The following is a 14,177-nucleotide window of genomic DNA, read 5'->3' as shown; positions in this document are numbered from 1 at the left end:
GACTTAGTGGGGGAAAAAGGGGGGTAGAGGGGAGAGAATAAGATTTTATTATTACTAATCATTTGTATTTCTTCATTTTGATCATCTTTAGGTATGTGCATGCAGCTCTTGAAAAGCATGTAAAAATGAATCAAGCTTTTTTAAAATTTTTATTTTCAAAAAGCAGTAAAAAGATTTATACAGGACATTATGAAAATCTAATGCCATCATTAGGACCCAACTCCTGCAGGTTACCAGTGTGGGATCATCATCAAAAGCTGTTCGGCAAACAGGCAGGCAAGCAGGATGAGAGTATTCCTTTGATTACTATATTGTCACAACAACAATAATAATCAAGGGAACCTTCCTTTAGTTGGATAATCCTGCATAAATAATACAGTTAATCAAAATGTAAACATGCGGTTTTCCAACCCCAGTATAGCAAAGGCAAAACCAGTTGCGACAAGAACAATTCTGTTATCCCACAATAGTGATTCTTACACTTTGCTTCTTTGCTGTGTGATCCTTATGTATTTTTTCCCATTCATCATCTTCCATATCCTGGTCAAATGTTTCAGGGTATGCTGGTAATTTGTCTTTGGGGCATTCTTCATAGTAACTCCGAACATATTTTCCTACAAACCACCCTTTGTATTCTTCAGGCATTTTGCACTCCAGGCCATTATAATGCACGTTGTAGTGATGCTTTAACCAGTAGTAGAGGTAGTGGATGTTGTAATCACATCTCCAAGGGTTCTCTCTGAGCCACAAGAGTTTCAAAAAATACAAGTCTTCTAATACACCATAGTCAAAGTTTTGCAGACTGTTGTTTGATAAATCTAACTCTTCTAAATGTGTGAGTCCTAAAAAAGCAGCTAGAAACAGAAAATATTTATTAAACCAATGAGTAATTAGGTTAAGTGCACTGTATATTATAAGGACAAATTTAAAATTAAGAGACAATTCTCGCTGTTGAAAATAAAGGAAAAGATTTTCCTTAACCTTCTTTTTCTCAGAGTTCTTACTTTAGAAAACTTCCAAGTACTTTCTCTTCTCTTTTGAAATATATATACATCCTTTAGAAGACTAAAGAGGCCTTTCTCACCTCTCTGAGGAACATCCTTCTTAAAAACCTGGGAACAATCTCTTTGAAATGGAAACATCAAGGGAGGAAACACTCCTGACTCCCAGTTCCTGTGGGAGAAGCCTGTTTTCTTCTTGATAAAGCCAATTAGCTACCGCAGATGGCCACTCCAATTCCTCAGTAAGGTTTTAGAATGAACTGTTTGGCAAGTGGTGCTGTCAAGGCTTCTTACTTAAGGACTGAAAGTGAAAGTCATTAAGTCATGTCCAATTCTTTGAGACCCCATAGTCCCTGGAATTCTCCAGGCCAGCATACTGGAGTGGGTAGCTTTTCCTTTCTCCTTTTCCCTTCTCTGGGTTGGATCTTCCCTATCCAGGGATCAAACATGTATCCTGAAAACACACATATGCTAGGTTGATTCTGCTTGGCTATATAAAGGGTGAGATTTCTTTCGGCCTCTGAAATCTCTTCACAGATTGCCTGTTGTGTACATCACATTCCAATTTAATGCTTATTCAATAATAAAAGAGTTTTCTTTCTCCACTACTTTGTGGAGAGGATTTCTGTGCTGGGTGAGGACTCTGGTTTTAATTATATTTCCCTAACAGTATACATGTCTAAACGAAAAATTCTGAAACATGTTTTTCCTCAAAGCTCTCCCCTTGATTAGATTAACTAGAGTACAATTTTTTATTTGAAAAATCAGTTTTAAGTTAGATCTCTAAAAAATGTATTTTGTGCTCATGTGCATTTTAAAAAATATCCACTGGAAAAATGCCACAGAAAGACATGAATTAGGAAAATATTTCAATGTAAGACATAAGTGCACAAAAAATGAGAAATGTGTTCTGAAATCTGACAGCTCTTTGGGAAATGAATAAACTCTGAAAATGCCTAGAAAGCAGCCACTTCCAAGTTTATAGGGAAGGAATTATATTCTTGTATTGTCCAAAACCAAAAAAAAAATTATTAATATTTTGAAAACATCTGGTTGTATTTTGGCAAGCTATGGTAGCTATCAGCTTTGAATTCATATGTATTTAATTTCACCAGAGGGTGGATAATTAAAACAAATATTGAACACGTAACACAAAATAATACAACAAAAAGCTATTTTTCCTTCTCTGAGAGTAAAGAAATCTAAACATAAATTATCCCTATTTCAGTTAATGTGAATAGACCGGGTACGCTATAACAGGCCAATCCTGATTTTAAATATTTTGTTTCTATTTTAAACATTTTCTCGTTGCTGTTTTAAAATACTTTTGGCTAGGGTATACAGTGCCCTTATGTGGAATTTCAGAAATACACTCTCAAACCAATACCATTAACCATTTTCATATCATTTGTTCTCAGACAAAACCCATGTGTGCTTAGTTGCGTCTGACTCTTTGCAACCCCATGGACTGACATGGGGTTCCTCTTTCCATGGGGGTTCTCCAGGCAAGAATACTGGAGTGGGTGGCTATGCCCTCCTCCAGGGGATCTTCCCAACCCAGGGATTGAACCCAGGTCTCCTGCATTGCAGATGGATTCTTTACCTTCTGAGCCACCTGAGAACCCCATGAATACTGGAGTGGGTAGCCTGTCGCTTCTCCAGGGGATCTTATCAACCCAGGAAATTGAACCTGGGATCTCCTGCTTTGCAGGAGGATTTTTACCAGCTGAACAACCAGGGAAGCCCCCCAAAGAATTATATTTTGGTGCAAAGCAATGGCTTGAGTGCAGGGAGGAGGAGGGAGTGAGGAACAGGCTGCTGCGAAGGAGCAAAAGGTCAGCCCTTGCAATGATAGTTCTGAAAACAGTGCATTAAAAAAAAACTTAACATTGTGAGTCAATCATCTCACTGTTTACTTTTCTTAACAGAAATTAACCCTTCAGATTGAAAGCATCTGTAAACATTCCTATATTTTATTTTGAAAATGCTAAAGTTGTTACTTAAACCATACATATTTGGGCACTTTGGAAAGCTACTTTTCATTTGTTCCTTAAAGGAGGTAGATTCTAAAATGCGGGTGCCTTCTTTCCTTTTTCTGCAATAATATCTGGCATTTTATGAGACTGTTATTCACACGCCTTTTAAAGATTGATATATTTCACTGCATTTGTACACCTACAGCATACATCATTAAAGTAGGTTTGCTTTGGCAGTGTTTCAACTCAAAAACCCTGAAATATAGAAGGTATTTATTTTAAAAGTTTTAAAGGTCATTTTGACCTAAATGACCAGCCTGAAATGACCACTTAAAAGTTCTGAGGTGCTTTTTTAGCCAGAAGATTTACCAAGGAAAGTGCTTGACATTTTCCAGATGCTCAGTACATATTTGTTAATGTAGAAAATATCATACTTTCCTGAAACTGAGTTGAACAAAGGGGGAAAGGATAATACTGCAGGTACCATTTGCAATACCCAAGACATGGAAGCAACCTAAGTGTCTATTGACAGATGAATGTTTATGTATATATACACATACACACGCAATATTACTCAGCCAGAATGAAATATTGCCATTTGCAGCCATATGGATGGGCTTAGAGATTAAAATAATGAGTGAGTAAGTCAGTGAAACTATATACTACTATATATAAAATAAACAACAAGGATTTCCTGTGTAGCACAGGTCACTATATACAATATTTCATGATAACTTATAATGAAAAAGAATGTGAAAAAATACATATGTATTATTGAATCATTTTTCTGTACAAATGAAACTAACAGTATTGTAAATCAACTATACTTCAATTTTAAAAGACCTAAACTGACATTTCACCAAAGACAAAGAGATGGCTAACAGACACATGAAAATATTCTTAACATCGCTCATTATCAGAGAAATGCATATCAAAACTACAATGAGATATCACCTCACACCAGTCAGAATGGTCATCATCAAAAAGCCTACAAACAACAAATGCTGGAGAGAGTATGGAGAAAAGGGAACCCTCTTGCATTGTTGGGAATATAAATTGATACAGCCACTATGAAAGACAGTATGGAGAGTCCTTAAAAAACTAGGAATAAAACTACCATATGACCCAGCAATCCCACTACTAGGCATATACCCTGAGGAAACTAAAACTGAAAAAGATACATGTACCCCAATGTTCACTGCAGCACTATTTACAATAGCTAGGGCAATCTGCTTTATTGTCTATGCCAAAGCCTTTGACTGTGTGGATCACAATAAACTGTGGAAAATTCTGAAAGAGATGGGAAAACCAGACCACCTGACCTGCCTCTTGAGAAACCTGTATGCAGGTCAGGAAGCAACAGGTAGAACTGGACGTGGAACAACAGACTGGTTCCAAATAGGAAAAGGAGTCCGTCAAGGCTGTATATTGTCACCCTGCTTATTTAACTTATATGCAGAGTACATCATGAGAAACGCTGGGCTGGAAGAAGCACAAGCTGGAATCAAGATTTCCTGGAGAAATATCAGTAACCTCAGATATGCAGATGACACCACCCTTATGGCAGAAAGTGAAGAGGAACTAAAAAGCCTCTTGATGAAAGTGAAAGTGGAGAGTGAAAAAGTTGGCTTAAAGCTCAACATTCAGAAAACGAAGATCATGGCATCTGGTCCCATCACTTCATGGGAAATAGATGGGGAAACAGTGAAAATAGTGTCAGACTTTATCTTTTTGGGCTCCAAAATCACTGCGGATGGTGACTGCAGCCATGAAATTAAAAGATGCTTACTCCTTGGAAGAAAAGTTATGAGCAACCTAGATAGCATATTCAAAAGCAGAGACATTACTTTGCCAACTAAGGCCCGTCTAGTCAAGGCTATGGTTTTTCCAGTGGTCATGTATGGATGTGAGAGTTGGACTGTGAAGAAAGCTGAGCGCTGAAGAACTGATGCTTTTGAACTGTGGTGTTGGAGAAGACTCTTGAGAGTCCCTTGGACTGCAAGGAGATCCAACCAGTCCATTCTAAAGAAGATCAGCCCTGGGTGTTCTTTGGAAGGAATGATGCTAAAGCTGAAATTCCAGTACTTTGGCCACCTCATGAGAAGAGTTGACTCATTGGAAAAGACTCTGACCCTGGGAGGGATTGGGGGCAGGAGGAGAAGGGGATGACAGAGGATGAGATGGCTGGATGGCATCACCGACCCAATGGACGTGAGTTTGAGTGAATTCCGGGAGATGGTGATGGACAGGGAGGCCGGGCATGCTGCAATTCATGGGGTCACAAAGAGTCAGACACGACTGAGCGACTGAACTGAACTGAGGACATGGAAGCAACCTAGATGCTCATCAACAGATGAATGGATAAAGAAGCTATGGTACATATATACAATGGAATATTACTTAGCCATAAAAAGCACACATCTGTGTCAGTTCTAATGAGGTGGATGAACCTACAGCCTATTATACAGAGTGAAATATGTCAGAAAGAGACAGATAAATATCATATACTAATGCATATATGTGGAATCTAGAAAGATGGTACCAATTAATTTATTTACAGGGCAGTAATGGAGGAATAGACATAGAGAGCAGACTTAAGGACACAGGTGGGTGGGAGGGGAGGAGAGGGTGAGATGTAAGGAGAGAGTACATGGAAACCTACACTACCACATGTTAGAGAGATAGCCAATGGGAATCTGCTGTGTAACTCAGGGAACTCAAACAGGGGCTCTGTATCAACCTAGAGGGGTGGAATGGAGAGAGGATGGGAGGGAGGTACAAGAGGGAGGACACATGTATACCTACGGCTGATTCATGTTGACGTTTGACATAAAACAATAAAATTCTGTAAAGCAATTATCCTTGAATTTAAAAAATAAATTAATTAAAAAAAAGAGAAAAGAACAACAACAACAACAAAATAGTATTCCCAGGTGGCACTAGTAGTAAAGAACCTGCCTGCCAATGCAGGAGACATAAGAGACCTGGGTTCTGTCCCTGGGTCAGGAAGATCCCCTGGAGGAGGCCGTGGCAATCCACGCCAGTATTCTTGCCTGGAGAATTCCATGGACAGGGGAGCCTGGCAGGCTATGGTCCATAGGGTCAACAAAGAGTTGGACATGACTGAAGTGACTTAGGATAGCATACATGCATTAATACACATTTTTAAACATTGGGCTTCTCAATTAGGAATACACAAATACTATGTACATTACAAATCTGATCACCATTGCAATCATTCTCAGTTCTTTCTAAATTCAGTGTGTTAACTTATCATGTTCATTCTTGGCAGGGGCTTTGCTTGGCAAATAGAGAAGAGATTTGAAGGATGAAAAAGAATTGATCTTGATCTAGGATTAGTTAAAAATCTATCTGGCTCTAATTGAGCACATTTTATCTTAATTATGAGCATACTTAATTTTATGAACTTAATTTATTCTGCTTAGCAGAATGTTTCAAATTTACTGTTGAAGTCTTACTTTAAACAAGTTAGGACTTAATGAATAGCAAAGAGAATGCCAAATCTGAATTTCCTTTTTAAAAAAATCACAACATGTGTATCATATTATTAGCCACATACTCTTATTTTTAAAATATATTCTACAAAACACTTCTTTGGGCCAACTGAATAATTGACCAATTGAATAACTGTTGCTTAGTAATATTACATACTATTACATACTTCATAAAGCAACAATTTGGCAAATATTTCTTTGAGTGCCAAGCAAGTTCTAATTAAATTCAGAGTTCTTTTTAGTTTTTCAAAAACTAAATTGTATTTACTATAAATGTTGCCAGAGAATACCTGTGGCCTGTTAAAAGGGCTGTTTGTGGAACTTACCAGGATCTATGAATTGAATGCCATTGCTGCTGAGGTTTAATTTCTTTAACTCATGAACATCTTCAAACTCCTTGGGTCGAAGTTGGTTGATTTTATTGTGTGACAAGTCAAGTTTAACAATATCTGGAGGAATGTTGTTTGGAACTTTCTTCAACTCTAGGAAAAAAATCATGTTCAGGTTACCAAACTCTCCTCTTGACCCCAATGACTCTATCACTCATGTGGTAAAGAGTCAACTCTTGAAAGGAAAAAGGATAACCCATCTAAAGCCAAAGAACTTTGCTACGAACAAGCCTGAGAATATACTGAATTCCACCAAAGCCCAGCAACCTAAGTGCATCTCACTTAGAGGAGGAGATATCGCTCATTGCTGAAATGTTCTGAGAAACTTCCTAGAGACGGCAAGAAATCAAGGAGGACAACAGGCAGTGTGGGCTAGTTGGGCTCAAGGCTAACCGTTTGTCAGAATCACCAAAGCTTTTTAAAAACAGAAAGCTGAAACAAAATAAAACCTACAAATCAAACCACTCCATGTGCGTCCCCTCTGATTCCCTTCCTACTCCTCTAAGAGCTTTGACTACTAATTACTGCCTCTCTGCAGCATCTTCATTTCATCCCTCTCCTCTCAACAGATAAGCTCAGATTTCACCATCCTAAAAAAGAAGCAAAAGCCCTTGACCTTGATGACCCTCAAGCTGTTATCTTATTTCTCCTTTCCTTGGATGCTAAAATTCGAGAAAGTATAGTCCTCATTTGCTCCTCTTGCCTCCTGATCACCATTTACTCCCTGAATCCTTGTGACTCAGTTGTACTCACTCATCCCTAACTTTTCCTGAGGTACTGCAGTAACTGGACTCCTCAGGAACAACAACAACGATAATAATGCTGCTACCACTACTACTGTTACAAGAGAAGCCTCTGGAAGAAGAGTCCAGTTTTCATAGGTTAATAGGCAATTAAGGTTCACCTATCTTTCATATTTATATTTGTCTTTAAATTATGCTTTTATAAAGCTATAAAGTGTGTTATTTTATATTTTAGCATACTACTTGCCCTTTATTTTAATCTTTAGCAAAATATTCTGAAGAGGTTTTGCTCAGTTCTAAGTAGAGCAAGTGGAATCTGTGAAGAGAAACAAACCTGTTCGGACCTAAGAAACTAGAAGCAACAAATAAAATATGCAGACTAGTTCATACCTGAGAAGTAGCAGGACACAAAGACTTCTTGAATATGTAGAAATTCTTTGAACTAGGTATAGTAAGGTTTATGAAAGGTGGTATACATCTATCCATGATTCCCTTTTTGCTACAGAATAACTGAGTTGATGATAATTTCTTCCAAATATTTTTTAAAAACCCTCTGGTATATATGATTTCTTAACTAATAGTATGTTTACCTTCATAAAGATCCAGTCTTATTTCCTCCCTTCTTTTAACAGCTTAGAATCCATCATCAATGGATTCCTTCTCTGGTATCCTTATTACTGTTGAAGTAGCTTTTTCTTCTTGATGGGATCTTGGTATCTTAGTATTTCTAGGTGTCCTAACAAGTATTATGTGCAAGAATCCTATAAGCTAGTGGGTACGTTTATCCTCATTTTACAGATAAGTAGAGGCACAACTTGTTCATAGTCATACACCTAGGATTTAAACACAGACTTGCTAGCCCCCAAACCTATGCTACTGCTTCTTTTTTTTTTTTTTTGTAGTTTTTTATTTATTTATTTTTACTTTACAATACTGTATTGGTTTTGCCATACACTGACATGAATCCGCCACAGGTGTACCTGAGTTCCCAACCCTGAAACCCCCTCCCACCACTCTCCCCATATCATCTCTCTGGGTCATCCCAGTGCACCAGCCCCAAGCATCCTGTATCCTGTATCAAACCTAGACTAGCAATTCAAACCTGTGCTTCTAACTGCTGTGCTCTGCTGGCTAGTCATGGTACCTTTCAGTCTCATTTATGCTGCCCATCTGCCTAGAATCCTCAAACTTAGCATATGTAGGGTAAAGTGAGGATTGGGCAGCAACAGCGGTGGAAACAGTATATTGGGATGGCTATAAGACCTTTCTGGCTCTGTATTTAAAATGACATCTCTCTGCTTTCAAGCAGACAACAGTAATAATACTATTTCTGTTTTTTTTTTTTCAATAGTAGATAGCAACATCAGACACAGTGTACATCTTATTGATTTTTTTTAATTTTTGTACCCTCCTAGCCATGAAAGCTTCATGAAGGAGGTTTAGAACAATGTCTAATCACAAATAAATAAGCCAGCCTCTAAAATGGCACCCAACAATCCTTCTACTGATATTCATGTTCTTGTGTAAACTCTTCTCCCTAAGTATGGGCTGAACCTAGTGACTTGCTTCTAACAATAGAATGTAGCAAATATGATAGGATGTCACTTTCATAATTAGGTTTTAAGTAATTGTGACTTCTGTCAGGCTAGCAGACTCTCTTTTGGTGGCTTTGATGAAGCAAGGTGCCATGTTGGAAAGGCTTACATGGCAAGTAATTAAGGGCAGCCTCTGGCTGACAGCCAGCAAGGAACTCAGGTCCTCAGTCCTTAAAGAACTGAATCCTGCCAAGCCATATGAGCTTGGAAGAAGATGCTTTTCCAGTTGAGCCTTCAGATGAGACCACAGCACCAAGCCCTGGTCAACACCTTATTGCAGCCTCGTGAGAGATCCTGAAGCAGTGGACTTAGATAACCCATGTCTGGCTTCCTGACCTACAGAAACTGTGAAATAATAAAGTGTGTTGTTTTAAGCTGCTAGGGTTTGGGGTAGTTTTTAGGCAGCAACAAAGTTAGTTATCTAATTACGCATGGGAAACAATGAGCTCGTTAAATATGTTGTGTTTCAGTTCATTTGCTCAGTAGTGTCCCACTCTTTGTGACCCCATAGACTACAGCACGCCAGGTTTCTCTGTCCATCACCAACTCCCGAAGCTTGCTCAAACTCATGTCCATTGATAATGCCATCCACCCATCTCAGCCTTTGTCGTCCCCTTCTCCTCCTGCCCCCAATCCCTCCCAGCATCAGAGTCTTTTCAAATGAGTCATTCCTTTGCATCAGGTGGCCAAAGTATTGGAACTTCAGCTTCAGCATCAGGCCTTCCAATGAATATTCAGGACTGATTTCCTTGAGGATGGACTGGTTCAATTTCCTTGCAGTCCAAGGGACTCTCAAGAGTCTTCTCCAACACCACAGTTCAAAAGGATCAATTCTTTGACGCTCAGCTTTCTTTATAGTCCAAATTTCACATCCATACATGACTACTGGGAAAACCATAGCTTTGACTAGATGGACCTTTGTTGGCAAAGTAATGTCTCTGCTTTTTAATATGCTGTCTAGATTGGTCATAGCTTTTCTTCCAAGGAGCAAGTGTCTTCTAATTTCATGGCTGCAGATACCATCTGCAGTGATTTTGAAGCCCCAAATGATTCAGCAATATTGAAAGTATGAAAGTGAAAGTGTTAGTTGCTCAATCATGTCCTACTCTTTGCGACCCCATGGGCTGTAACCAGCCAGGCTTTTTGTCCATGGAATTCTCCAGGCAAGAATCCTGGAGTGAGTTGCCATTGTCTTCTCCAGGGGAATCTTCCCAACCCAGAAATCGAACCTAGGTCTCCTGCATTGTAGACAGATTCTTTACCATCTGAGCCACCAGGGAAACCATAAGAATATTGAGCCCTCTTATAGTAAAAGTGCTTTGAAAATTTGGATTGACTTTATTTTCATCCTCTGATAAGATACTGTCTCATTTGACCTAGAGCTGTGTCTGCCAACACATAGAAATGTGAAAGATTTTAAGATTTGAACTTATTATAATGTTGAAATACTGAGGTAATATCTTTCTTTAGGACCAGCAAGACCCTGACTGGAGAGCTACATTCTCTCTTATAAACTCCATGTAAACAAGGAGATGGAGATCCTAGGAAGAACTGAAAACCACAGAGAACACTTGAGGGCAGGCAGAAGAAATAATTTCTTGACATCTAGCATTTAGAATAATTATTGGCAATGAATGGTTGTGGCATTTTCTCAGATTTTTAAAAGAGGAATAAAGTTTTATTTCAAAATATCCAGGATCCCACCTCCCCTCTCTTCCCTCACTGTGACCACATTAGTCTAAGCCACCATCACCTCTTGTCTGGATTATCCCAATATTGTCCTAAGTCCACATGACTTTAAAACATAAGTCAGATCTGTCATTTTACCAGATGGCAGAATCCTTTGTTTCTCATCTCACTTTGAATAAAAGCCCAAGTCCTCACCAAAACCCTACAAAGCCATTAAGGGCTGAGGTCTTCCTTGCCAGCAGAGTTAGTATCTTCTAGGCTCCGGAAGAAGGCAATGGCACCCCACTCCAGTACTCTTGCCTGGAAAATCCCATGGATGGAGGAGCCTGGTAGGCTGCAGTCCATGGGGTCGCTAAGAGTCAGACACAACTGAGCGACTTCACTTTCACTTTTCACTTCCATGCATTGGAGAAGGAAATGGCAACCCACTCCAGTGTTCTTGCCTGGAGAATCCCAAGGACAGAGGAGCCTAGTGGGCTGCCGTCTCTGGGGTCGCATAGAGTCAGACACGACTGAAGCGACTTAGCAGCAGCAGCAGCAGCAGGCTCTGGAAAGCAGCTTATTTATCAGGATTTGCTTGCTGAACCAACATCTGCTGGGTTGGGCATGAGAGTGAATGACAAAGACCTTCCAAGCAACCACTGTAGAACAAGCTACAGTGTTGCTGCTGCTGCTGCTGCTGCTGCTGTGTCGCTTCAGTCGTGTGCAACCCTGTGCGACCCCATAGACGGCAGCCCACCAGGCTCCCCCGTCCCTGGGATTCTCCAGCCAAGAACACCGGAGTGGGTTGCCATTTCCTTCTCCAATGCATGAAAGTGAAAAGTGAAAGGGAAGTCGCTCAGTCGTGTCCAACTCTTAGTGACCCCATGGACTGCAGCCTACAAGGCTCCTCCATCCATGGGATTTTCCAGGCAAGCGTACTGGAGTGGGGTGCCATTGCCTTCTCCAAAGCTAAAGTGGGTTTACCACAAATAAATGGGTAGAAAAAATGTTTATGAGAACACCCTGAAACCCAGCTTAACCATTGTGGCAGACCTGTGGAAGAGGAATATGAATTGCAGAACCAACTTTGGCATTGTTACCAGCAGCCCTGGGTAAAAATAGGATCCACAAGTAATACCACTAAAGGCAAACCAAAGCCTCTACCAGTAGGCTTAGAACACATGGAAAAGTCTTATTTGTTGTACTGATGAGTAAAAACAGTCCTTTGTTTTTAACCTTAAACTTAAATGACAATTGCAAATACTGATGTGAAATATGGTTGCCTTTGATAAAGATTATATAAACATCCCAAGACCAGAAGTCAAATTTGGTCAATGCCCCCATTTCTAGACCAGGCACCACATGGTTATTTGCTGCTATCCAATAAATTTTGGTAAACCTTCAATAAATACCAAATGTACTTCATTATCACCCCTGACAAGCATTGCCTCTCCTCTCACCAAAACCTTGCTGATTTTGAGGAGGAAACTGGGATTTTTTCCATGTAATTTCCCATTTAGTAGGCTATCTTGATTGTCAGCAATGTCAGAACTACTCTGAAGTTTTGGTAATGGTAGGTAAAGAGACATAAATGACCTTAGTCTATTGCGAATTAAAGATTCCTAATTACTCTTCAAACTAATAGTGAAATTAACTTCGGAGGCAGCTGGGAGCAATTTTTGGTCATAATTCTCCCCAGCCCTAATCTTAGCAGGAAAATGAATCCTTAAAAATAGCAAATTATTCTGGTAAGTGTGAAGCTAAAAAGCAGTTTTTAAAACTTACTTTCATATATTTTTGCTAAATCCATCCATCTCAATAAGGCATAAATATGCCTTTTAACTAATCTCACATTTATTCCCTTTGAAAGACTAAGTTTTGTTGGCAAAGTGCCTGTCTCCCAGTAAATAGAGCTATTATTTCTTTTTCTTGTTGTCAGATGTTTAAGGCAAAAATAGTAATCTTTGAGGTCTATGTGGTCAAACTGGTATGTATTAGGTACCCTACGCACACCATCTGGCTCATCATCCGTTGGTTGGGGAAGGTATAACTCCCAAGGTAGGGGAATCTGTATTCAGGTTCCTTGATGTGTTGTACAGAGCCTGAGGACAGTCAATACTGGGAGGAAGCACCCAGAAGGCTTTTATAAAGTCTTCTTGGTTAACAGGCATACCCCGAATCTAGAAGGTGAGGGTATATGGTGACTTGTATGGTGACCAATTGGAGAAGGCAATGGCACCCCACTCCAGTACTCTTGCCTGGAAAATCCCATTGATGGAGAAGCCTGGTAGGCTGCAGTCCACGGGGTCGCTGAGTCGGACACAACTGAGTGACTTCACTTTGACTTCTCACTTTCATGCACTGGAGAAGGCAATGGCAACCCACTCCAGTGTTCTTGCCTGGAGAATCCCAGGGATGGGGGAGCCTGGTGGGCTGCCATCTATGGTGTTGCACAGAGTCGGACACGACTGAAGCGACTTAGCAGCAGTAGCAACAGCAACATGGTGACCAATGGCTTGGGACATACTTAGGGACTACCTACGTGACCTTAGAGGGCAACTTCTCTGCTCCTCAGCTTCTTTCTTCCTAAAATGATAATGCTAGTATTTCTTTTAAGGTTGTGAGGAGTAAATGTGTGTGTGTGCTCAGTCGCTTCAGTCATGTCTGATTGTTTGTGACTCCATGGACTATAGCTACTCTGTCCATGGGATTTTCCAGGCAAGAATACTGGAATGGGTTGCCATGCCCTCCTCCAGAGGAATTTCCCAAGCCAGGGACAGAAACCAGGTCTCCTTCTCATAATTACCACTGCTAGTTCCACTCTTGACTTCTTTAGGGCTTCCCTGGTGGCTCAGATGGTAAAAAATCTGCCTGCAATATGGGAGACCTGGGTTTGATCCCTGGATTGGGAAGATCCCCTGGAGAAGGAAACAGCTTCCCACTCCAGTATTCTTGCCTGGAGAATTCCATGGACAAAGGAGCCTGGCAGGTTACGGTCCATGGGGCTGCAAAGAGTTGGATACAACTGAGCAACTTAAAAAAAAAAAAAAGAGAGATCCTACATGGTGTCCAACATGTGGAACACAATCAAAAATATTGCTATATTCTGGCAGAGAGTTAAGAGATGAACACTGCTGAACATTCATTCTCAGTAGTTGAGATTTATTATCTATTTGTAGAACAGAATAAGGAAAACTACAATGGATAAAATTCAGATTGTCATACTTGAATTCTAGTCATGATTTTAAATTTCTATGTATTTTTATTTTTAAAAGTTACTTAAATTA

At 39.8% G+C, this 14,177-nt stretch overlaps 2 protein-coding genes across 2 annotated transcripts in view; one reads left to right on the top strand and one right to left on the bottom strand.

The window, feature by feature from the left end:
* Positions 1 to 14,177, top strand: part of FBXL13 (F-box and leucine rich repeat protein 13) — a 201,303-nt gene that overhangs the window by 68,609 nt on the left and 118,517 nt on the right. The window lies entirely within an intron of this gene.
* LRRC17 (leucine rich repeat containing 17) overlaps positions 121 to 14,177 on the bottom strand; it is a 41,131-nt gene continuing 27,074 nt past the window's right edge. The window contains exons 3-4 of the mRNA XM_040260766.1: positions 6,819 to 6,974; positions 121 to 854 (exon numbers count right to left, since the gene is read on the bottom strand). Coding sequence (XP_040116700.1) covers positions 457 to 854; positions 6,819 to 6,974 — 554 coding nt within the window. The 3' untranslated portion in view covers positions 121 to 456. The remainder of the gene's footprint in view (positions 855 to 6,818; positions 6,975 to 14,177) is intronic.

This window comes from Oryx dammah, unplaced genomic scaffold, assembly GCF_014754425.2.
Source record: "Oryx dammah isolate SB20612 unplaced genomic scaffold, SCBI_Odam_1.1 HiC_scaffold_18, whole genome shotgun sequence".
In the NCBI taxonomy this organism is placed as follows: Eukaryota; Metazoa; Chordata; class Mammalia; order Artiodactyla; family Bovidae; genus Oryx; species Oryx dammah.
Note: the sequence above shows the minus strand (reverse complement) of the source record. Positions and strands in the feature narration are given on the sequence as shown.